General features: G+C 42.5%; 1 protein-coding gene across 1 annotated transcript in view; it reads right to left on the bottom strand.

The window, feature by feature from the left end:
- Positions 1 to 27,354, bottom strand: part of LOC126335696 (protein Wnt-4-like) — a 134,711-nt gene that overhangs the window by 29,704 nt on the left and 77,653 nt on the right. Inside the window, exon 6 of the mRNA XM_049999155.1 lies at positions 22,772 to 22,964. Within this exon, the coding sequence (XP_049855112.1) occupies positions 22,772 to 22,964 (193 nt within the window). The remainder of the gene's footprint in view (positions 1 to 22,771; positions 22,965 to 27,354) is intronic.

Genomic DNA, 27,354 nt, shown 5'->3' with positions numbered 1-27,354 from the left:
TGTCTATAGTTATCAGAGCTAACAGACAAGCAACATTACATGAAAGAAGCACAGAAATCAATGTGAGTTATACGACAAACCTATTGGTTAGGACAGCTTGACGAAATTGGGCATTAATGGGCTGTAGCTGGAGATGACGAATGTGAGTGCCTTTGCTAAGAGCATGACATCAACTGCAGTGCCTCTCTTGGCCTTGTGACCATACTGGTTGGACCCTAGGTGACTGGAAAACCATGGACTGGTCAGATGAGTCCCAAGTTCAGCTGGTAAGAGCTGATGGTAGGGTTTGAGTGTGGCACGGACCCCATGAAGCCATTGACTCAGGCTGTGAACAAGGCACTGTGCAAGGTGGTAGTGGCTCCATAAAGGTGTGGGCTGTGTTTACATGGAATTGACTGGGTTCTCTGGACCAACTGAGCTGACTGTTGACTGGAAATTATCACGTTTGGCTATCTGGAGGCCATTTGGAGACATTTATTGACTTCATGATCCCAAACAACAATGAACACTGGGTGACAATTATTTGCAATTGGCTTGAATAACATTCTAGACAATACAAGTGAAAGCTTTGGCCATTCAGATTGCTCAATGTGAATCCCATCACACTTTTATAGGACGTAATAAAGAGGCCAGTTTGTGCACAAAATTCTGCACTGGCATCACTTTAGCAGTTATGGATGGCTATACTGGCAATATGGCTCAGTATTTCTGCAGAGGACCTTCAATAACTTGTTGAGTCCTAGCTGTGTCAAACTGGTGCACTACCCTGGTCAAAAGGAGATCTGACCAGTATTAGAAGGTATCTCATAACTTTTGTTACCGCAGTGTAGATTACAAGATGAGACTAAAATTTTAGCTGAGTTTTGCTATTTGTGGTGCACCGTAACTGATGATGACTAAAGTACAGATGATACAAATAGCAGACAGGTTACATTTCTAAAATTTGTTAACAGCTAATATAAATGTAAGCTTTAGAAAGTCTTTTCTGTAGTTATTTTCTGGAATGTAGCCTTGTGTGGAAGTGAAAATGGATGACAGGCAATACAGACAAGAAGAGAATAGAAGCTTCATGTGGTTCCATAGAAGACTGCAGAAGATAGATGACTAAATCAAATAGCAAATCAGTTGGTACTGAATCAAACTGGAGGAAGAAGAAATTTAGTACAGCTTGATGGAAAGAAGTTATCAGTGAATAGTACACATCCTGAGGCATTAAGGAGGTGGTTCAAATGGATGTTGATTTGGTAGTTATGCCAAGAGGAAAAGGCTTAATTAGGACAGACTAGTGTGGAGAGCTTGGAATGTATCTGGAGGTAGGCAAAATTGCAAACTTCTTTACTTAAGTAGTTAGCTCAAATCTTTGATATATCTCACTATATGAATTATATTAAAAACAAAGATTCCAAGACATACCAAGTGGGAAAGCACTGGTAGACAGGCATAATAAATAAAACACACGAACACACACAAAAAATTTCTAGCTTTCACAACCGACAGTTGCTTCTTCAGGAAAGAGGGAAGGAGAGGGAAAGACGAAAGGATGTGGGTTTTAAGGGAGAGGGTAAGGAGTCATTCCAATCCCGGGAGCAGAAAGTCTTACTTTAGGGGGAAAAAAGAACAGGTGTACACTCGCACAAACACCGACACAAGAAGAAGCAACCGTCGGTTGCGAAAGCTAGAAATTTTGTGTGTGTGTTTGTGTGTTTTATTTATTGTGCCTGTCTACCAGCACTTTCCCACTTGGTAAGTCTTGGAATCTTTGTTTTTAATATATTTTTCCCATGTGGAAGTTTCTTTCTATTTTATTCACTATATGAATTTATATATGTAACAGAAGTGATTACACAGAAGTTGTTATTTAATTCACTGTGTTGTAACTACAGAAGCATTTCTTTCAAGTTATTGTCAAACACAATATGTATGTTGAACATACAGCAATAAAGGTTCACCATCTCATAATTTATTTTGTGACAGAGGAGGCACTCAGAAAAAAATTGGAAGCCACTATTTATTTAACAACTGTAGTTTTCCTTTACACAATTTATTAAAAATTTTATGAGTGAGATACAAATTTAAGAAATTATTAGAATTATGTTTGAATGTTTTAGACTGAAACTTAATATTCAGTATTTAGTCATAAGTATTCTGAGTATAAAAATGCATTAAATTTTGTTAGAAACATATAATTTAAAATGGAATAATCCCATGTAAAGAACATGATTTACAAAAAGGAGTAAAGAGATAAAAGTTAATTGTATTAAAATTCCAAAAACCGCATTTGAAATGTCATTTTTTACGTATAAGAGAAAATCACTTTTGTTCCAAATGCTACAATGAAAAAGAAGCAGAAGTAGTTATCAAACCAGTGTGATCTTTTAATTCATCATCATTTGCATGTAATGGATTGAGTGAAAGTGGTGATGCCTCTCTGGAAAACTGCCCAAGAATTAGAAGTTTTTGAGGAAGAAAGGGACTGGCAGGAGCATTAGTGAAGTAACTCCCCACACAACTGAGCCCTTGTTGCTTACATGACCAAACAATTTCCTGGTTTAGACCTGCCATAAAGACTCTGGACAAGATTAAACAGAATAAGGGCAGGAACAGGCCACTGTAAAAGCTTAATGACAAATGGGATCTTGTAAGTGCGCCTTTCCATGAGTGTGGTGAACTTCAAACTATGGACCTTAACTTAAATAGTTTAATTTATGATTTCAAAAGAGGAGCAATTAAGAACATCCAAAATGTCTCTGGAGAAGCCTTCCAGTCTCTGAATAATCTGCAATGTGCTGTTTGACTATAGTGTGTGTGGTGTATTTCTTGCCTCATTAATAAACTAGTGATTTTTTTAAAATAATTGCCTTAGGTTAAGAAATTTGCATTAAATTTTGCTAAAAAAATGGAATAAAGTGTAGTTACAAATTTGAAATGTTGACTGTCACTTTTGGCAAATCAGCTATGAATCAGACAAGAGTTCAAGAGTGCTGTGAATGTTTCAGAGAAGGTGAAGAAGACACTGAAGATGACAACTACCCTGGACACCCTAGCACATCAAATGATAGCAACATTGTGGTAGAATAAAAAAGAAATGGCTCTGTAAAATTGCCAAATTACAATCAGAGAGGTTGCTAATGATGTCTGCATATGTCTATGGCTCATGAATAGCAATTTTTTGATGTTTTGGGCATGAAACGTGTAGCAGCGAAGTTTGTTCTGAAGTTGTTGAATTTCGACCAAAAATAATGTTGCATAGACATTGCTCATGGACTGATGAATGAAGAGGGTAACAATCCAGAACTTCTAAAGAAGGTGACAAAACGTGGGTACATGGGTATCACATCAAAACCAAGGCCCAGTCATCACAATGGAAACTGTCTGAAGAGCCAAGAATGGGGGGGGGGAAATAAAAAATAAAAAAAAATGACGATTTTGATCACATGTGGAGGTTCTTCTCACTTCTTTCTTCAATTACAATGGGATAGTGCATCATGAATTCCTGCCTTCTATGTACGGTGAGTAAGGAATACTACCTGGAAGGTACACACCATTTGTTTGAAGCAATTCAAAGAAAATAACCAGAATTTTGTCAAAACCACTAGCGCAAATTTCATCACGATAATGCTCCTACTCACATCTTAATGCTTGTTTGTGGTTTTTTGGCAAAAACAAAAAAAATATGTTGCCTCAGCAACTGTATTCACTGGACATGGTCACTTGCAACTTCTTTCTATTTCTGAGGCTGAAGAGAACCATGAAAGGACAGCATTTTGCCTCTATTGATGAGATAAAAACAGATTCACTGAAGGAGCTGATTCAATTCTAGAACAATACATTAAAATTTCTAAATAATTTAAATAACAAATATTATTTTATGCACATTTTATAATATACCACCATACTAAAATTGCAATTTTAAAAAATATATACTTTTGTTAAAATTAATGCTCCACTTAGAAAATAATAGTAATTGAAAAAGTGTATGCCTCAAGAAGCTTCGTATGTCAAAAAATATGTTATAAATAGGAGAAAACACCAAATGCCTTCTTATGTTTGTTATGTTATGTTACGTTCAGGCTATTTATTGTTTTCAGCATGTCACCCATCTCATACTCAGTTTTATAATATGCTGTGATGAGTCTTCTTAACGTTTTTGTGGTGTGTAATCACACCATGTAGTGCTGTGAAAAGTTGTTTGGATGAAGAAACATCAAAAAATGAAAGGCAAACAACTGTTTCAATCACAGTGATGACAAGCCAGCCCTTTGGACATCAAGTTGGAAGTGAGATAGAAAGATAAGTTATTTTTTATCCTTTGTGATTATTTCTTCCCTTTTTAATCTTACTGTACAAGACTAGTATTATATTTAACAAAAAATTACTTAAATGATTAATGTTCAGCTTTGTGGCTAATATTTTGGAAGAGATGTATTACATGTTGGGTCAAATCAGTCTTCAGAATGAAGACAGCAACAACAACATGAAATTGAAATAATAGAGATAATAAGACTCCCACTTTAAGTTGATGAATACTAGACAGTGAAACAACAGTCATTAAAAATGAAAGTAGTAAGTAGTACGAAGATACCATGACAGGTAAAAAGAAACCCCAATCATGCACAGCTTGCAGTTAGAGGGTCTGATGTTGAGTCGCCCCAAAGATGTATCAGCTCATGAATGACAGTGCACAGTATGTTCCAAAATGCTGTGAGCAAAAATGAAATTTTTCAGGGCATCATATCTTGGGTTCTATTGATCACAGAGATAAGGTGTCACCTGTTTTGGATAGTAATTAGCTTAGTGACAATTTCTATATAAGATGACAGGCAACAGTATCACATAATGAGAGAGCTTTGATGGCAATGGTATTGTGTCATCTGCTACTGAGTAGTAAATATGGCTGTCAAAAGCAGACTGAGTGGATGTTGCTGGGAATTTCCGATGGGGGAGAGAGGAGGAACTGAAGAATTGCCTAGCTACAACATGCTGGATTTGAAGCTAAAATACTCACAAAAAGTGAAGTATTAAAATCACAGGATAAAGTGTAAATTTTGAAATGGGATGTGATTATTACATCTTTCTAAAAAAGGGTTTCAGGAGCAGCTGAATAAAGATGGAAAAAAGCAGAGTAGACTGAAAAGTGTAAGAAGAAAGAATGATAATGGTTATGTTGAAGCATATTTATGTTCATTTCAATGTACATGTGGGTGTTCCAGTACTATGCCATAGTTGGAAACACTACAAACACACTACTGAATGGTAAATACTTTATTAGTGACCATCTTTATGCAAAGATCATGGTGGATAACAATGACAACAATACAAAAACCATGGCAGACAAGGGCACACACTGCAAAATAATCAAAGGAGTTAGCCCTTACAGAGGTGGTAGTTGACACGTACTGAGTTGACTGCCACCATAGAGCCCCTCCTGGCAGTGTGGAGCCAAGCAAAGATTGTGGACAAGCTCCTGATGTGATAAGAGCTGGTGTGACCAGCTGTGGTGTTGTTGTTATGGGAGGGAAGGTGAGGGTGGACTGCTTCTCTGTGAGGAAGAAGGAGGTGAAGAAAGCAAGTAATTTTTGTGCCAAAAACAGAGGCAGAGGGGACCAACAGCATGGGGTGAAGGATGTGAGGAGAGAGGGAGTGAGTTGAGGATTTGGAGAGAAGGATGGCAATGGTAAGCCGCCTGGAGGAGTCTATGAGACAGTAATGTTGGCCTCATCTGTGTAAGGAGGTAAAGGGTTATGTTTGAGAAGGGTAACGTGGGTAGTGTTGGGGTCATCAAAGGAGTGGCGAGGAGTATGGAGAAAGAAGAGGACATCAATGTGGATCTGGATCAAAAGATCTTTGGGAGTGAATGGCGAGACATTGATGGAGATCATTGTGACACTCAGTGGTGCTCGTGAAAGATGAGTCGTTAGAATGAACACACAAGAACCATTTGTTCTGAACACAACACTAAGGGAATCACTGTAGCACTCAAAGGGAGGGGGGGGGGGGGCAGAAGAAGATGCAAGAACCAGTTCACTTTGGTCTAACAATGGGTTGTAACACTCAAATGTAGTAGGTTCATTGGGTGACAGGTCATGCCCAAGTAAGGGAGCTGCAAAGCTGAGAGAACGGAGATGTCACAGAGCATGACTTAGCTGCAAGTGGTGAGGTTGATGTGAAAGAAGGTATGCAGTGCTGTATGGGTATGAGGCACACACATGTGTGAGATCTGTGAGCAAATGCGCTTGACTACTGTAGATAGACCAGAGGGGAGAAGAAGATTTGAGTCCTCGGCATACTCTTTGAGATAGATCAAAGGTTTGCCATACCGTATCTCAGCTAAAGATGACTAAGGATCCTATTTAAAGGTGGTACACACGCCCAAGAGGACCAATGGCAACACTTCCTACCAACCACTAGTGCGACACATGAGCACCGCTTTCAGAGTGCGATGCCAACATTCCACAAGTCCATTATTTTGTGGATGTTAGGCAGTGGTACAGAACTTAGGAACGCCGCATAGATTATAGGGCTTAGCAAAAAGGAGCAACTGGTATTGCTGATGCTGATCTGTAGTGATTGAAGATGGGCAGCCAAAATGGGCCAGCCAGGTGTGAACAAAGGCATGGGCTACTGAGTTGGCTGAAATGTCAGCAAGGGGGATAGCCCTCACCCACCTACTAGTCTAGTCAATCATAGAAAGAATGTGTTTGACATCTTCCGAGGGAGGTTGGGGATCAATTAGGTCGAGATGTAAGCTGCGAAAACGTCCTTTTGGGATGTCAAAACGTCGAAGGAGAGGTAGCGTATCTTGACTGACTTTGCTACTTTGGCAGCGAATGCACCCACATGCCCAAGTGCGGCAGTCACATTTGATGTTCGAGCAAACAAAAAGCATTCAGTAAGCAGGCGTGTGGTGGCGTTAATGTTGGATGGGCCAGGTCGTGAATGGTATTGAAGACTGCGTCGTAGGGCAGAAGGAACTGCAGGACATAGTGTGCAGGTAGAAGTGTCAAATAACACTGGAGGAAGCTGATTCAGGTAGGCATATACACTGATCATCCAAAACATTATGACCACTGCCATCCCAACATTGGATGCCACCTGGTGGTGTTGGGGGTACGTGACGTGGTAACAAAAGTATGTAAGTGGAGCAGACACGGATGGGGGACCATCCTAGCGAAATATGGGCTGTAGATCGGGAAATCCATTGAGATAAGAGATTTTGACAAAGGACAGATTATTATTACGCAGAGTCTTTGAACGAGTATCTCAAAAACGGCGAAGCTGGTCAAATGTTCACATGCTGCTGTCGTGAGCATTTATGGAAAGAGGTAGAAGAACAGTGAAACGACCACTAGGTACTAAAGTGTTGGTTGTCGACGACTCTTCACAGAGCTTGGTGTTCGGAAGCTTGTCTGTTTTGTAAAGTATGATTGATGGTGTTCTGCGGCATCTCTGCCAAAAGAGCACAGTGCTGGTGAACCCACAAGTGTTTTGCAGCACACAGTTCATCATACATTGTTGAACACGGAGCTTCACAGCAGACTAGCCCTACGTGTTCACATGTTGACCTAACGACACTGTCAATTATGATTGCATTGGGTATGGGACATCAGGATTCGACTGTCGACCAATGGAAACCAGTAGGCTCTTCGGCTGAATCACATTTTTGCAACACTAGATCTATGGTCGTCTCCACAAATGCTGTCATCAAGGTGAACGGCGGCTCGAAACGTGCAGCGTGCCACGGTCGGATTCTGGTGGGAGCAGTATTACACTATGGGAGACACTCTCTTGTGCTTTCATGGGACCTATGGTAGTAATCGAAGGAACGCTGACAGCTACATCCCTTAATGCTTGATATCTTCCCCGATGGTGATGTCATCTTCAGTAGTATAACTGTCCATGTCTCGATGCCAGAACTGTGCTACAATGGTTTGAGGGGCATTATACTGAACTCACGTTGATGTCTCGGCGACCAAATTCACCTGATGTAAATCCTATGGAAGCCATCTGGGTCGCTATCGGGCGCCATCACCGCGCACGCAAATCAGAGGCCCGTTATTTATGCAAAGTACGTGACCTATTCATAGGTGTCTAACGCCACATACCTACACAAACCTATCAACAAACTGTCGGATCCCTGATACCCAGAATCAGTGATGTATTTCATTTCAAAGGCGGACGAACAAGTTATTAAACAGGTGATCATAATGTTTTGGCTCAGTAGTTAGACAGCCGTGTAACCAATTCCGTACATTAGGGTCTTGTTGCTGCAAGTGAGCCAGCTCCAACAGACGAAGGGGCCAAGTAACGGAGTGAATTCTCAACATGTAGTCCACGACGACATTTTCAGGACGTTTAATGTAACGGACATCTGTAGTGTACTGAGAAATGAAGTCCATATGTTGAAAACGACGAGGGAGAATGTCGGTAGCAGGGTTATTTAGTGCCTCTGCAAGGGAGCAGTGGTCCATAAAGATGGAACCTTACGACCTTCAGTGTCTTCTCAGAAGCATTTCACTGCCTCGTAAATGGTGTATCACTCTGTGTCAAAAGCAGACCATTTGCTTTGGGAGGATTCAAATGGTTAAAATGGCTGTGAGTACTATGGGATTTAACTTCTAAGGTCATCAGTCCCCTAGAACTTAGAACTACTTAATCCTAACTAATCTAAGGACATCACACACATGCATGCCCGAGGCTGGATTCGAACCCGTGACTGTAGCGGTCGCGAAGTTCCAGACTGTAGCGCCTAGAACCACTCGGTCACCACGACCGGATGCTTTGGGAGGAAGATGCTTTCTTGGAGAAGAAGCAAAGAGGCTGTGAGATGTCGCCTATATGTTCCTGAAGGATGGCGCCAATAGAGGTGTCACTAGCATCCTTGGTAATAGAGATGTACACATCGGCAATGGAGTGCATGATTGTGATAGCGTTGGAGAGTACGACCTTGAGATTTTCAAAAGCTTGTAACATAGCATCAGTACAGTTCATTTCATGATCTGGAAGTGCGCTTGCCTGCTAAAGCGTCCATGAGAGAGGCTTGAAGTGAGGCAGCCTGCAAAGATCACCTGCGATCGTGTTTGGTCCCAGGTGGTAGCAGGTCAGAGATGAAGGCGACATGATCGGAAGTCGGGCGAATGCCCTTGGTAGTAACTTCATGTCCAAGGAAGGTGACGCTATGCAGAGAAGTTGAGTTTTATCATGATTAATTTCGCAAGGACTTGTAACACATGCAGTAGGTGTTCCTCATGTACATCATTGGAAGAGGAAAAGATAAGGATGTTGGGCCAGATAGTCATAGCAGAATAACAGCGGGAAAAGTATTGAATTAATAAAGCTCTGACAAGTTGGATGGCCTTTTTCAGTCTGTAGGGTAAAAAACAATATTTCACTGGGCTGAATGATATAATGACTGTCATATTTTGGGATGCCATCAGCGTGCTTAGGGATTTGATAGCCTTGTGACAGTCTGTGACGTTAAACACAAGTGCACTATGCAGCTGTTTTGCAAAGCTTTGGATGTGCGGAATGGTGCTGGGCATGCCTTCAGTTTGCAGTAGTCTCTGCACAACCTGTAAGTACCATCTGTTTTAGGGACCAGGTGGGTAGGTGAAGACGAATACTAGAAGAGAAGTGGACTATACCCATGCCTAACAGTTCCTGCACAGCGGCCTTAACTTGGCACAGTTTGTTAGCTGTCAGTCACCTTGGCTTGAAACTGACAGGAGAGAATTCAGTGGTGATTAACCTACAACAAGTATTGTTTGAAATTGCCATGAGGTGCGAAGAGGGTGTGAGAACATAACATGCGACACTGATACAAGAAGAGTCACTGACTTGTCGAGTCTGCAGGATGGCAGCTTTTGTGTCATCAGACGAAGTTGCAGCAGGTGGTATCGGAATGGAAAGAGCACCAACCACATGAAGTGCACATGTCAGGTTGTCGGAAGCATCCATGATTGGATGAAGAGCATGTTGTTGCCAGCATGAAGGACGTCAATGTCACAGTGTTGGACTAACACACGATGAGGGAGGTGGCGAGTTAAGGTGTCAGAAGTATAGACTTGGATGATGGGTGGACAAGCGTGTCACAATGAGACATGGGGAGCTAAGAAATCTGGTACGCGTGTGCCAGGAGTATGATGCAACAGTGCAACAGACTGGATGTCCTATGAGAAGCCAAATAGCTTAAATTAGGCACTTCTGAGGAGCTTTGAAGTCTGCCATGTGGAAGGTCCAAGGGAACTGCAGATTGGGGGTGAGCTGAAATTGTGGCAGAGCTCCACAGTGGACTTTGATATCTGAATTATTAGGTGCACAGAATGTTTAGATGAGGGCAGGATGCCCGATGGAGTGAGAGCTGTTGGGATAATCCTAGCTTCTGTTGAGGTGTCAATTAGGAAGCATGTATTGGTTAAACTGTCGAGCACTTAGAGGCATCCACATGCAAGGTGATCATTGTATGATGATTGATTTTGAAGGCACTGGCCTGGGAAGAAGTATGGGACGTGGTGCCTACTGCACACGGAGGGTTGCAGTTATGAGCGACATCCCTGAATTTCACATGTAACCAAAACCACGGGTAAGCAGAGTTGGGAGCAGGACGTAAAGTCCTGACATCTGCCACCACACTGCACTGGAAGTCACTGAGAGAAGAAGGTGAGGCGTAGGGGACGAGAAGTGTGAGATGTGCGGCTGGTCTGCATGTAAGTGGCTGCATTGTCACATAATGTGAAGTGCGAGATCTCCGGGTGGGTGAGGAGGAGGGGTAGGCATATCCAAAGCATGACTGCCAACATAGGAAGTAGAATCCCTTCTTATAGGTTTGACGAACTAGATGCACACTAGCCACATATCGAAGTGTATGTTTCAGGGGTTCTGTAGGCAACGGTAAGAATTACAGCTGGATGTCGTATGGAATCCTGACGATCCAAATGGGCCACCAGACAGTGTCTGACAGGGTATTAAGATTGACAATGGCACATAGATGATGCCAGAGTTGTGAGGGAGTCCTGTCACCAATTTGTTCCACATAAAGTACAGTAGTAGTAGTAGTAGTAGTAGAAGCTTTATTCATCCGTAGATCTCTTTTTACAAGGATATAGGACATGTCAAAGTATTTACAAATTTAGATCAATTTAAAATAAGCTAATTCATATACACATATATTAACAGACTTCTAGTTAGAGACAATCATTAGATTTACTCCTGGTATACAATACTTTTTTTACAAATAACTTATTAAATAATGTAATGCCACATTGTTCACTCATATCTCACTATCAGTCACTGCACACACTATACAAACATTGTTTCGTAACACTTCACTCACTACACACACACACACACACACACACACACACACACACACACACACAAACACACACGCACACGCACACACACAGACACTGGTGATCTCTGGGCCATTTTCTGTACCATTACTTACCATTTGTTATCCTGAAAAACTGAGTCAGTATCCCTCCATAATGAGAGAGATGTTGAGATCAGAAAGAGGAAGAGGTGTTAGTATTGTGCCACGCATAGCTTGGGGGTAAGTATTTCTAGAAGGGAAAAAAAGAAGGAAGAAAACATAAAGTGAAGGTGTTATGTGGAATATTGGACATTTTATAATCATTATTATTTTTAAACTTCGTGGCAGATTAAAACTATGTGCCAGAGCTAGACTCGAACTCGGGTCCTTTGCCTTTCGCGGGTAAGTGCTCTACCAACTTTTTCTTTCTTTTTTCTTTTTTAATCTCATTTTGGTCGTGTTTGTTCGTTGCTTCTGCTCGTGGCGGACGTCGCAAGACGCCCGTTTCAGTTCGTCGTTGATCAATTAACACAGTTTTTTTTTTTTTATTACAGAGGGCAGCTAACCCTCTGACCGAACACGCTGAGTTAACCGTGCCGGCTACCAACTGAGCTACCCAAGCACGACTCACGCCCCGTCCTCACAGCTTTACTTATGCCAGTATCTCGTTGCGACCTTGCAGAACTAGCACTCCTGAAAGAAAGGATATTGCGGAGACATGGCTTAGCCACAGCCTGGGGGATGTTTCCAGAATGAGACTTTCACCCTGCAAAGTTTGGAAGGTAGGAGACGAGATACTGGCAGAAGTAAAGGTGTGAGCTGGGGGCGTGAGTCTTGGTTGTGTAGCTAAGTTGGTAGAGCACTTGCCCCCAAAAGGCAAAGGATCTGAGTTCGAGTCTCGGTCCGGCACACAGTTTTAATCTGCCAGGAAGTTTCATATCAGCACACACTGCGCCACAGAGTGAAAATCTCAATTTGGATTATTATTTTTATTTATTTGTATAAATTTTTTTTTATCAAACCTCTACTCTGTTTTAGCTAAGTAATCCTTCAATGTATAAAATGTATTGCATAACAGGTACTTTTTAACTGCCTTTTTAAATAAGTGTATTTTTGCAATTTCTTTAATTTCTTTTGGGAATTTATTGTACAGTTTTATTCCTTCGTAGAAAATGGTCTTTTCAGCTTTATGTTCATTTTTTCTTAGTAACTGTAAATTGAGTCTGTCCCTAGTTGCATGGTCATGGGCAGAGCTGTTTGTGCAGTAATTACCAATGTTATTTTTTATGTGTACAACTGACTGGTAAATGTACTCATATGGAGCAGTTAAAATCCTGCGTGTGAACAGATCTTTACAATGAGCTCGACTAGTGTTTTTGGTTATTATTCTTATGGCTCTTTTCTGTAGTTTGAAAATTGTGTTCATATTTTGTGCATTTCTTCCCCAAAAAAGGATACCTTAGCTAAGAATTGAGTGTACATGTGAATAATATGTAACTAAAAGACACTGCATGTTACACACTGATGATAGGATTCTAAGGGCATAACATGCTGATGAAATTCTGTTTCCAATTACCTTTGTGTGTTCTCACCACTTCAACTGAGAATCAATATTCATTCCTAGAAATTCTGCATTTGTTACATTGTCTATAGAGGTGCCATCTACATTTAATTTAACATTGTCATTTTTCCTCTTCAACCTGAAATTAACGGTATTAGTTTTCTATATGTTTAATATCACTTTATTACTTATTGACGAATCATAAACTTCCTTGAGAGTTTCATTTGCTTTCTCGGCAAGGAGTTCTCTTGTTTTCTCAGTGACTATAATATTACAGTCATCAGTGAAGATGATTTTTTCACCATGAGTAACACTACTGGGAAAGTCATTGATGTAAATCAGGAAGAGTATTGGTCCTAATATGCTACCTTTCAGAACCCCTATATTAATGTATTTTGGTTCTGATAAGTGTTTTACTATATGTTTAGATCTATTTGAAATATGTGTTATCTCTACTCTTTGTACTCTATTTGCTAGGTATGATCGAAACCAGTCATTAGCTATCACTCTTGTTCCTAATGCATCTAATTTATTGAATAGAATAGTGTGGTCGACTGTATCAAACGCCTTAGAAAGATACAAAAATATGTCTGTGACACACTCATCTTTATCAAGAGCATCAAGCACAACTTTTGAGAATTCTACTACGGCTGACTGTATTTTTGCCACTTCGGAAACCAAACTGGCCGTCCGGTGTGGCCGTGCGGTTCTAGGCACTACAGTCTGGAACCGCATGACCGCTATGGTCGCGGGTTCGAATCCTGCATCGGGCATGGATGTGTATGATGTCCTTAGGTTAGTTAGGTTTAAGTAGTTCTAAGTTCTAGGAGACTGGTGACCTCAGATGTTAAGTCCCATAGTGCTCAGAGCCATTTGAACATTTTTGAAACCAAACTGTGATTTGCTTAAAAGATTGTATTTTATCAGGTAATTCATTAAACTGTCTTCCATAATTGCTTCTATTATTTTTGAGAGTGCTGACTTCAGGGAAATGGATCGGTAATTTTCTGTGTCTTCTGCATTGCCTTTCTTAAGCAAAGGTACAACTCCTGCCTGTTTTAACTGCTCTGGAAATGTCCCTGATGTGAAGGATTCATTTATTATATTTGTATAATCCCTATGCACTGTTTCAGTACCCACATTGGTACTTCATCTAAGCCTACTGACTTCTTATTTCTTAGTTTTTGAATTGTTTCAGTGACTTCATTCTCTGTGGTTGGAAGTAACATCATTGTATTTAGTGCAACATTATTTACGGGTGTTATATTTGTTTGGGGGAATTTTTGCTGTAACTTCTCTGCAATACTTGAAAAATGCTTGTTTACATAGTTTGCTAAGTGCTGTGGATCATTTATTATTTTATCCCCCTCCCTTAGCAATATGTTATACTGCATTTGTTTGCCTCTCCCCATTTCCTTTTTTATAACATCCCAGACTGCTTTGCTTTTACTCTCTGCATTATATATTATTTTGCCATTAAATGACTTTTTTGTCATGAAGTGCTTCCTCCAGTGAATGAGAAAGATGCTTAAAAACCATCTGCCTCACATTGAGGTATCTGGGGGGAGGAGGTGGAGACATGCTTATATTGCTGGTAAGTTAAAGGTCAGAGTGTAAGTGCCCGAGTGTAAGTGTCCAATGAGGCATACAAATTGTGAATTATCATCACTTGTGATGCTGCTACTTCCAGAGTCACAACTTGCGCTGTATGTGCTCGCGATTGTCGTGCAAAATGATCAGTGGGTTGCGCAGAAAGTGTAGCCGCTTCTTTCGCAAAGCTGGTCGCCGGTGATCCTCCAAAAACGAACAGTAATTCTGTGCATTGACGGTCTGCCGTGGAGGAACGTAATGCGTTAGGATTACAAGCTGTGGCTGCTCTGTTCGATCGATGCGTCTGCGAAGTACTGCACCATCCACCGTACTCCTCGGACTTAAGTCCTTGTGACTTTGATTTGATTCCGAAGATGAAGCAACCACTTCGTGGCATTCGCTTCAGAACGGTTCCAGAGAATCGATAGGCAGTAGGCCGCTCCATTCACACCAACAGAACAGGCTCTGCTAAGAGTATACTACGCCTTCCATATCGCTGGCAACGGGTTCTACACAACGCTCGTGACTACTTCGAAGGACAGTAACAGGTGCAAACATGTAACTCTTTGGTATTGGTTGTGAATAAATAGTTGTCACTATTTAAGTTCCAACCCTCGTAACATTTTAATATCGGCTTGGAATGGCGGACTGGGATCGAAAAAAGTGTGTATATAATGAAATATCTTTTTTGGATGGATAAATTGCATTTTGATCTGTGGCCGATTGTATCTTATCACTTCCTTTTCGCAATGTATATACACTAATGAACAAAAACATTATGACCACTTGGTTCATAGCGTGTTGGTCCATCTCTGGAACGCAGTACAGCAGCGATTACGCGTGGCGTCGATTTCGGAGGTATGTGACACCAGATGTCTACGCACAGGTCACAGTAAATTACTGGCTGATGGCTTGTGGTCGCGGAGTGGCACCTTGATCATACTGTGCCCTCTGCAATCAAAGTTCACGATGTCTTTGGGTCATCGTGGGAACAAGTTAGGCTTCGTTTGTTGCAGAGCGCCATGTTCGAGAATGGGCGCTGATCGGTGTGCTCCGAACCGGTGCCTCCATCAGCACTGTTCTCTGCCATCAGATCTGCCACAGATTACCGCATACCCTGCTTTGAGGAACAGCAAGCTATGTTACATGACGAGGCGTGGACGTCAAACAGCGTGTCGCGTACTCGTAGATTCACTGTTCTTTAATCACTTTCCTTAGGTGTCCACGATAGCAGTACACGCACAGCCAACCAGCTTCGCCCTTACCGAGATTCTCTTTCCCACGCCCCGGCCATAACAATATAATGCACGATCGCATGTTGCAGGTCCTGTATGGGCCTTTCTGGATACAGAAAATGTTCGACCGCTGCCCTGGCCAGCACATTCTCCAGATCTCCCTCCAATAGAAAACGTCTGGTCAATGGTGGCCGAGCAGCTGGCTCGTCACAATACGCCAGTCAGTACTCTTGATGAACTGGGGTATTGTGTTGAAGCTGCATGGGCAGCTGTACTTGTACACGCCATCCAAGCTCTGTTTGACTCAATGCCCAGGCGTATCAAGGCCGTTATTACGGTCAAAGGTGGTTGTTCTGGGTACTGATTTCTCAGGATCTATGCACCCAAATTGCGTGAAAATGTAATCACATGTCAGTTCTAGTATAATATATTTGTCGAATGATTACCCGTTTATCATCTGCATTTCTTCTTGGTGTAGCAATTTTAATGGCCAGTAGTGTACTTGCCAAGCGCTTCTCGTGCTGGCGACGGCACTAAGCGGCATCAAGTCTCGCGGTGGGCATTGGTCATAACGTTTCAGGTCTTGATATATTAGGCATTTGTACATGTATGTGTGTATGTACACGAAATGACAATCTCGGTTTTCATTGATATTGCCTTCACATGCAGGAACGTCGAGATTTCAGTGGGAGATCAAACAGGAAATTATCAACCTGCTCAAAAGCAATCTTTGAACGTGAGTGGATCACCGTTAATACCAATCATTTGAATACAGCGGCGAGGTGTGGGAAAATTTTTGTAGCTTTTCGAAGCAATAAAGAGCGCATGAAATACTAATGTTCACCACACATACGAAATTTAAGAAATCAACAAAAAATATTTCCCTGTATAAATTTAGTCTCTAACAAATAAATGAACAGAAAGGTAAAATGGGAGCCTATGATGAAAAACGCAGAAAAAAAATCGTGAACTATATCTTGTTTAACAGTCTGATTCAACATCCAGCCCTAACGTCATAAGGTAAGAACGTATAGTCTCTAAGTATTTTCTTTACTTGCATGGCGGTTCCTGAATAGAGATACACAGCTGCGAAATAGTAAACCACTCATACTTATCACTGGTGTTATCGTATGTGAATGTGTCATTGCAGTCATTGATTGGGCAACCGACTCCGTCTTTCTTTCACCGCGAAATGATAAAGTGCGGTGCGCACGCATTACTTTCACGAAACCTGACTGATCAGCGTTATAAACAGCAGTTGCGACTATAATACCAAGTTTCGTCTTTACGTCAGCTATGAATTTCTCTATAGCATTGTCTATCACAGGCAGCTGCTCTACATTTTTCCGTGACAAAATTGGTAATTTTGTGACTTCCTATTCTGTAAGATTTCTTGAACCTGCGTAGCCAGATCGACAAAGCCTGGAAATTAACAACGTCCATGGAAGATGCAATTCGGTGGAGCCTATCTAGTAGATCGCCATCGGTAACGGTGCATAGCCCCTCACGAGCAGTTCTAAGTCTGTCGAACAGTTTTTCATTCAGATGGTTTCGGGTTTCCGTTCGGCTTTTCCTTTTGTACAGTTCACGCTCCGATTTTACGAAACGAAATCGCCTTTATACACTGCATAACTTCCCTCCTCCGTTTAGCCACTATTTTACTGCCTTTTCTTTGTCGCTGAAAGATGCTGCGTACGTGTTTTTATTAGGCTTGGGAGGTATTCTTCTTCAGAACTGTTACTAGCACAACTGACGTCGTCCGAACCACAATTCATGGAATCGTCACAGTTATTTCCTATTTCTTCTAACGTATCCACAATTTCAAACCAAATGTCAATATCATTCGAATGAATGTCAAGGAAATCAGCTGACAAATGACACATAAGTACGTCCAAAGGAGAAGTAGGTGATTTCGGCTGGAAACCACGTTATTCATATATCATCTCTGCTAAATTGAGAACGCTAATTGGATTCCATGTTACTGTGAAACTGAAAAAAATGGTACTATTAGCAGGCATGCTTTACGAAAACACAGTAAATATTAATTCAGCTTAATTTGTATTTTCAGTACTTACCATTACTGCAAAAAGCAAATGATAATTTGTAATAGATGTTACTTGAGTGGCTAATTCGAGAGAATAGTAACTGTGTACTGTAGTGTCAGAAAAATATCAACGAACGCTAACCTGAAACGTACTTTACAAATTACGATCGGCTTGTGTCGTGTCTCCTGTTTACAAATGTACCGCCAACCTCGGCTCTGTGTGTGTGTGTGTGTGTGTGTGTGTGTGTGTGTGTGTGTATGTGTGTGTGTGTGTGTGAGTGTGTGTGTGTGCGGGGGCGCGCGAACACTTGCAGTTGCTACAGCGCCGCTGGGGGTGTACATTTCTACTGCCGCCTAGTGCACTACGAATTTGGCAATTTTCAGCTTTTTTTAAAAAAATAATTTCGATGCCTCTTAGCAGGTAAAATTTTGTCAGTGCATATCTTCCGTTGTTTTATTCCTGTGTAAAAAAATTCAGGGTAAGTTTCGACATGTCTTATTGGACCATTCCCTTGTGAGAACTAGGGCACTCGTGCCAGGACATGGGCCGTGAGCCGAAATCTTGGCCAATCTGAAATGTATGTTAAGGCATAACTTTTAGTTCAGAGCATATCTGGGTTTACCTTTATGGGTAACCCGGTTTCAAAACCAATCAGGGATCTTACAAGTTGACAGGTGGCAACAGTGTTGCAAGCTGTAAAAGATCTCCACTGAATGCAGCAAGTACTCTAGATAAGCTCAAGTACTGTGGTACGAATGGGACAGTGCTCAAATGGTTTAAATCATACCTAACTGGAAGAGTGCAGAAAGTTAAAGTAAACAGTTCACATAATATGCAAAAAAACTGGTGATTTCTCAAACTGGGGAACAATCAAGAATGGGGTGCCGCAAGGTTCGGTCTTGGGTCCTCTGCTGTTATTAATATATATTAATGACTTGCCATTCTACACTCCTGGAAATTGAAATAAGAACACCGTGAATTCATTGTCGCAGGAAGGGGAAACTTTATTAACACATTCCTGGGGTCAGATACATCACATGATCACACTGACAGAACCACAGGCACATAGACACAGGCAACAGAGCATGCACAATGTCGACACTAGTACAGTGTATATCCACCTTTCGCACCAATGCAGGCTGCTGTTCTCCCATGGAGACGATCGTAGAGATGTTGGATGTAGTCCCGTGGAACGGCTTGCCATGCCATTTCCACCTGGCGCCTCAGTTGGACCAGCGTTCGTGCTGGACGTGCAGACCGCGTGAGACGACGCTTCATCCAGTCCCAAACATGCTCAATGGGGGACAGATCCGGAGATCTTTCTGGCCAGGGTAGTTGACTTACACTTTCTAGAGCACGTTGGGTGGCACGGGATACATGCGGACGTGCATTGTCCTGTTGGAACAGCAAGTTCCCTTGCCGGTCTAGGAATGGTAGAACGATGGGTTCGATGACGGTTTGGATGTACCGTGCACTATTCAGTGTCCCCTCGACGATCACCAGAGGTGTACGGCCAGTGTAGGAGATCGCTCCCCACACCATGATGCCGGGTGTTGGCCCTGTGTGCCTCGGTTGTATGCAGTCCTGATTGTGGCGCTCACCTGGACGGCGCCAAACACGCATACGACCATCATTGGCACCAAGGCAGAAGCGACTCTCATCGCTGAAGACGACACGTCTCCATTCTTCCCTCCATTCACGCCTGTCGCGACACCACTGGAGGCGGGCTGCACGATGTTGGGGCGTGAGCGGAAGACGGCCTAAAGGTGTGCGGGACCGTAGGCCAGCTTCATGGAGACGGTTGCGAATGGTCCTCGCCGATACCCCAGGAGCAACAGTGTCCCTAATTTGCTGGGAAGTGGCGGTGCGGTCCCCTACGGCACTGCGTAGGATCCTACGGTCTTGGCGTGCATCCGTGCGTCACTGCGGTCCGGTCCCAGATCGACGGGCACGTGCACCTTCCGCCGACCACTGGCGACAACATCGATGTACTGTGGAGACGTCACGCCCCATGTGTTGAGCAATTCGGCGGTACGTCCACCCGGCCTCCCGCATGCCCACTATACGCCCTCGCTCAAAGTCCGTCAACTGCACATACGGTTCACGTCCACGCTGTCGCGGCACGCTACCAGTGTTAAAGACTGCGATGGAGCTCCGTATGCCACGGCAAACTGGCTGACACTGACGGCGGCGGTGCACAAATGCTGCGCAGCTAGCGCCATTCGACGGCCAACACCGCGGTTCCTGGTGTGTCCGCTGTGCCGTGCGTGTGATCATTGCTTGTACAGCCCTCTCGCAGTGTCCGGAGCAAGTATGGTGGGTCTGACACACCGGTGTCAATGTGTTCTTTTTTCCATGTCCAGGAGTGTATATTCACGAAGATACAAAGCTGGTACTTTTTGCCGATGATACAAGTATAGCTATCACACCCGTCAGACAAGAATTAACTGCTGAAATTGTAAGTGATGTTTTTCAGAAAATCGTTAAGTGCTTTTCTGCAAATGGGCTCTCATTAAACTTTGAAAAACACAGTATATACAGTTCCACACAGTAGATGGAATGACCCCATTAATAAATATAGACTTCGATCAGAAATCGGTAGCTAAGGTAGAATATTCAAAATTTCTAGGTGTATGCATTAATGAGGGGTTGAAGTGGAAAAAACACACTGAGGATCTGCTGAAACGTTTGAGTTCAGCTACTTATGCTATTAGAGTCAATGCAAATTTTGGCTATATACATCTGAGAAAATTAGCTTACCACGCCTATTTTCATTCTCTGCCTTCGTATGGCATGATATTCAGGGGTAACTCATCATTGAGTACAAGAGTTGTAACACACCACCCATCACTTATCTGGTTTTGGTGTGTGTTCACCCCAAGTAATTGACTAACAGATCAACAGAGAGTGCAAAACCGCCGCAATGTCGGATAATGCGAAGAAAGTAACAAGGCCCTGTGACTCCTGATTGAACTGTGGTGGCAGTGTTGACATTAATTGATTCAGAATTGATCACTTTTAATTAAAAAGGGGTGCACAGTGATGTTATATTCAGCTATTGAACACCAAATGCAAATGTTGAACAAAAAATTAATTAAGGAATTGACTTGGGATTTCAACTACTTGATTGAAAACAGATGCAGTCGATTAGCACAGATTTATTTTAACACAGGACTTTCAGTCATCACATTACATGACTCTCCTAAAAGGCAGTGGTAATAAATTGCGTTTGGGTGGAGTAAAGTGCGATAAATCAAAAGTAATTCCTATCGACTGACCCAGGCGTAATGCGAGGTACGAGAAGAATTCTAGAATACATGGCCCATGAAGCTGCAAGGCTGCGCTCGTCTATTCACTCCTAGCTATCTTGCTCAGTACATACCTGAACCAAAACTTCCTATCTCCAAGCTCAATCGTTCCATTTGCTAAGTCCTAAACTGCAGAGATACTCACTCTTTCTCAGGCAAGCTGAGTAAAGAACGCCACGTCTGCACTCTAGGCAAGCTGGGAACAGAACACCTCTAGGGAGACTTCTCACAGTCCGCTCTTCGCCTCGGTTTCCCCTCCAGGAAAATCACTTACGCCAATTGCAGCACAAGTCGCGTTAATTATGTGTCGCTTCCCAGCGCCGACCAATGCCTGCTCTGGGAAGTGAACAAATTCCCACAAAATTTCCCTTCCTCTTAACTTCTGTTATTTAGCTCCACCCAGGCCATCCATCATGGTTAGCATCTGCACACACACCAATTTTCCCGAAATTCTGACTCCCAGGAGAGTACTTCAAATTCCTCGGTCCTACGTTCCCATCGGAGGCCGGCGTATTTTATTCTGTCACTCTTCACCTGATTTACTTCAGACTTTGCGGACCGTGAATTCAGCGTGAAGTGTCTATAGTCACGAACACGCATATTTTGACCTCTGTTGATCGCTCCATCGTAGCTTTGCGCGGCTTTCTTGCATGTTTCCCTGAAAACGGGACGACGGGTATTTAGCAACAGGCGTACAAGTTCTCCATCTGCTTCCTGGTACAACAGCATGGGGTCGGGGTCAACCATCCATGCTGTCACTCATCTTAAGGCGGCTGGAGGCCGCGCCGCGTTACCGCTTTCTCAGAGCTTGAGCCGCCCTAAGCTGCCTATTGTCGCTTCCCTTCGCCGTTCCCCAGCCGGCCAGGGTTAACTCTAAATACTTCCGTGGGGTAAACTAGTGTCCAGTAAATCGACTCGTTTCCACAAAGTTTTCATGTCGTGCGAATTACTTTAAAACCATCACCCGACATTAATTATTCCAATATGTCCATACTATACCCTCTACAAGATGCATTGTGCCTTGTCAGTCATTTTTGTTCAGCCCTACTGTTCTCTCAACGCGAGTTAGGTGATCTTTAATGACTTTATGTAAGGGGCATAGTTCTTGCATCTTACAGAGTGTTCATTGCACGAAAGCGTGTAATCAGAATAATTCCTGGAGCTCATCCAAGATCATCCTGCAGACACTTATTTAAAGAGCTAGAAACCTTCACTGTAGCCTCAAAAAATATATATATTCACTTATGAAATTTGTTACTAACAATCCGTACGAATTCAAAAGTAATAGCAGTGTACATGGCTACAACACTGGGAGAAAGGATGATCTTCACTACTCAAGGTTAAATCTAACTTTGGCTCAGAAGGGGGTAAATTATGCTGCCACAAAAGTCACTTACCTAAGAGCATCAAAAGTCTGACAGATAGCCATATAGCATTTAAAAGGAAATTAAAAGAATTTCTTAATGGCAACTCCTTCTACTCATTAGATGAATTTTTGGATATAGTAAGTGGGTAATTTCCCAACCTCCACAAAAAAAATTGAGTGTCATGTAATAATGTAATATTTTGCCTAATGTAATATTTTGTATAGACACCTTTTATTAACCTGACATGTTCCACATCATTACGAAGTGTCGTATTCATGAAGAAGTACTAATCTAATCTAGTATGGCTGTGCCTGTGGCCAGAGGGTAGGCGTGGGGAGGCGAGGCGAGTCGGCTTACCGAGCGTCCTGTGGGCGCGTCGCAGGTCGCGGTGCGAGTTCTGGACGAGCAGGAGCCTGGCCGACAGGTAGCGGCGCCGCAGCGCGTCCGCGGTCCGCGGGAAGGGCGCCAGCCGCCTCCAGCACGTCTTGGCCGCGCAGGACCCCGACACGCCGTGGCAGCGGCACGTCTCCTCCAGCTGCTCCTCCACCACCTGCACGAGAGCGCGCACCTCACGTCAACTCGTGCAGCTATCAGCGAGGTCCAGTGGCGGCTGAAATTACTGTATGAGCACCGAAACTTGATATACACGCTAATGGAAAAAATTATTTCCAATTTTCGCCGCCAGGAGCAAACCTGGCGCTGTTCACTCTTTATACGACGGTACGACAACTCCACTGGCATTTGACAAGCCATAACGTGAGTGAACAGCTACGGAGAAGAGAGACTGTGTTCTGTTATTGATTCGTTTTATGTGAATGGCAGCAATTGCAGTGTTGCAATGAGGTGAGGGAGCATAGCCAACTGAAAAGTCTGGGGAGAGGCCCGATGCCATTAAAGAGTTTAATAAAGAACATCACGAAATTCGAAAAGAAGGGTGAACTTGGTGTGGCACCTGGAAGAGAACGGCGTCCTTCCCCAATGGAACTTACTGACGATATTGCTGTTGCTGCAACTGACTATGCAACAGGTGCTCCAGGTAGGGCCAGTGCTAATGCAGTGTCTCGAAAATTGTCCATCCCACTGTCAACACTAAGGAAACTTTTGCATTATATTTTACACTGGTGCCCGTACAAGATAGAGACACTGCAGCAACTGAAACCTGAATTTGTCCCTGGCATGGATCAAAGTTGATGCATGTGACCGAGCAATATTCTGTGGAGTGATGAGACATATTTTCCACTACAGGGTGCCGTGGATACACAGAACTGCCAAATTTGGAATACTGTTAAATCTGGTGTCGTGCATGAAGAGCCATTATATTCGACATATGTAACTATATGGTGTGAATTCCCAAGCACCCTTACTCTCGCACCTTTCTTCTTTGAAGAGAATGCACCCAGAGGGGCTGACAGGTGTAGCGTGACGTCTGTACATAATCGAGATCTCCTTCTATATACTCGTAATTTAAGTCCTGCTTTGGAAGAGAGCAACTTTGTGGAAAGTACTGTGAAGCAAGATGGGGCAACACATCATATCATTCGCCCAGTGAAAGATACGAAGATCTACTTAATGCAACCTTCCAAGAAAATATTATCTCCACAGGCTTTCCAGATGCATGGCCTGTAAGATCACCCGATATCAATTTGTGAGACTTTCGGCTGTGTGGATATCTAAAAGAACATATTTACCAGAGACACATTAGGTCTCTAACCAATCTGAAGGCCAGTGTACACAAACACGTTGTCCAGATTCTACCGGAACTGGTGCGAGCAACTGTTGATCTCATTTTACGTATTCAGAATCTCGTCAATGGCTCCACGCCCATACTGAACAAACTAAGTGGCGTTTTATAATCAAATCAACATTGTGCCTTCCTCACTTGTTTGACCTTTTCTGCCCACGTTCTGTTTATAACCCGTTACGTATGGAAACATTTCTATACTTCTTTCTTGAATTCACAGCGCCAGATCTGCACCTGGTGGCCAAATTTTGAACTAACGTTTACCAGTCTAAATCGGTTCCACATTAACGCATTACAATATCTACAAGTTTCGCAGCCATAAGATAATTGTAGCCCTCACTGGACTTCTGTGGGTATCTGCACTTTAATTACAAGCACGTGGTACATCTACATAGGCCATAGCTCATCCCCTTCGGTCGATATGAAGAGATCCTTCCCTTGTCTTTCTTGACTTGTGGCGTCATGAAAGGAAGAACGTATAATTCTGTCATTAATATTGACTCAGATATTTCTTTTAACCATTTCCGGTGCTGGGTTAGTGAATACATTATAAGTTTACTGTTTAGTTAGTGTAACTAAATTCTGGCGATGAAAGATATTATGTAATTTGCTTAGGTGTTCAAATGGTTCAAATGGCTCTCAGCACTATGGGACTCAACTGCTGTGGTCATTAGTCCCCTAGAACTTAGAACTACTTAAACCTAACTAACCTAAGGACATCACACACATCCATGCCCGAGGCAGGATTCGAACCTGCGACCGTACCAGTCGCACGGTTCCGGACTGCGCGCCTAGAACCGCGAGACCATCGCGGCCGGCTTGCTTAGGTGTATGAACAGCAATGGTACAGGGTAATAGCAACATGTCTACAGACAGTGTCCCAAGAGGAATGTTCAGTAGTCAGGTATGTGAAAGGAACGCTCATTTGAAACAAAAAAACTCCATATGGAGATATTTATGCTCTATTCCAAATAGTTATTAAGATAGAACACGTTTAATGTATATTTGATTTTTGGCTAGTGGCGTGTACGTATGTGTCTTACCCACCCTACCTCTTTGACGTTTTATTCTAGCTCAACGTACCTCGTTGCATTCAAATTCTTTTCTCGTGGTGTCTTCCTGTCATACAAATAGAAGTGGACCCAAAATTGAACCCTGTGGGACACTCTTTGTGATCTGTCCCCAGTCACTAAAATTCTCGACCTTTTGGGTACTGTTTGACTTACTCATTACAACTTACTGTATTCTGTTTGTCAATAATATGATTCAGACCAGTTGCGTGTGAAGCCATCAGTTCCATAAATAACTATGTGTATTAAATGTATTCTACCTCAGAAACAATTCGTAATAGGGCACATGTCTATATGAATTTTTTTGCTTCAAAAGAGCGATCCTGTCATACTCCTGAATATTGACATTATCCTAGGACACTGCATATGATTCCACAGCTTTGATTCTTCCTCAGTCATAAGCATGCAGATCGCATATATTGGCTGCTGCGAGACTTTCGGTTTTGATCACAATAGTGGTTGGCATCCACTACTGGTATGGGGTGAAAGGAAATGGGTAACAAGTGAAACACTGGAAATTATAATAACATTTCCTGGATGGTTGTCTAACATTCCATACCTTTTATTATATTAATAAACCAGAATACGGGCTCAATTAACGAAACACACTCATTTGCAGAGCTGTACCTTTTAACACTTAAGCAATATGCAGTACTTCATACAACGATTACTTGCTCCAGATGTGGAAGGAAAAGTTGACGTTCAATAATCTGAGCAGGTTTTCAATTATACTGTGAGAATCGGAGAAATGACTCGCTATGGTACTACATGGACGTGGATAATGACAAGGATACTGCATACACAGTAGCTTCGTGGTTCAACATTACAGGAGGTAGCCCATCCACAAATTCGAATATAAGTTACTATAGAACTTAGAATCGTAGTGAGACTCTTATAAGAGGCAGTCTGTGTGGATTTTCCGACCAACTAACACCCCAAGATTGGTCAGCTAACCCTGCAATCTATACAGTAACAGCAAGCAGCATATATTCGACGTTGCCTATAGAGAAAGACAGGACATTGTGAAACCACTCATTTCACGTTGAGTGCGTCTAACTGAGTCTCCCAGAACATGATGCATAACACGAAAGAAATACACGAAATAAATCAATTATACCAGTAATTTATACGTAAAATGCCAAGCAAAACAGTTTACATGTCGTATACAAAGGAAAGAAGACCCCGTGAAAACATTTACTCGTATTTGGTTTGGAGTGCAGCAAGCTGTAGCTCCAAATGGTTCAAATGGCTCTGAGCACTATGGGACTTAACTTCTGAGGTCATCAGTCCTCTAGAACTTAGAACTACTTAAACCTAACTAAGCTAAGGACATCACACACATCCATGCCCGAGGCAGGATTCGAACCTGCGACCGTAGCAGTCGCACGGTTCCAAACTGTAGCGCCTAGAACCGCTCGGCCACCCGGCCGGCGCTGTAGCTCCGACGCATGGCTCAATACACAAAGAAAATAGCCACAGTTTACTACGTATTCTCAGAAACAGTTTTGCTGAACGTATTTACACATTACGTAGAACACTTCTGTATCATTCAGTGCATCTTTAAGCGATCACTTTAAGTCAGAATCCCTGACTGCGTCTAGTGGTCAGTGAAACGAAATCATTTACCGGATTATCTGAACTTCTCACGGCAAACTATCTAGGACACTAAATAAACATGAAAACAGTATAAGTTAGACGCACATTCCTAAAATTTAAGTTTTGATTGCCGAGAGATTCAACCAACACATTGCCTGAACGGCCCTTTCACGACCAGCGACCAAAACCATTCGAACATTGCAGAAAAATCTTTTGTAAATTACTTTATAATTGTATTTTCCCTGAAAAATTTAAGTCTCTTCCTTATCTACGATAATGATTGAAGCAGAAGAAATGAACTAAAATTTGTGCTTCGGCCGAGACTCGAACCCGGGCCTCAAGCAAGACGACCCGGGTTCGAGTCCCGGCCCCAGTACAAATTTTAGTTTATTTCTTCTGCTTCAATCACTAAATTACTTTAAGTAGAAATCCCACTTGATTCAACATCCAAACAATACTTTGAGTCACCCGCAGAAGACTTTACCAGCTGCTATAGGACCCTCACACAATGCGTCTACCTTGTGTCCACCGCA

The sequence above is a fragment of the Schistocerca gregaria genome, chromosome 2 (genome assembly GCF_023897955.1).
Source record: "Schistocerca gregaria isolate iqSchGreg1 chromosome 2, iqSchGreg1.2, whole genome shotgun sequence".
NCBI lineage: Eukaryota > Metazoa > Arthropoda > Insecta > Orthoptera > Acrididae > Schistocerca > Schistocerca gregaria.
The sequence above is the reverse complement of the archived record's forward strand: the minus strand, read 5'-3'. Positions and strand labels throughout refer to the sequence as shown.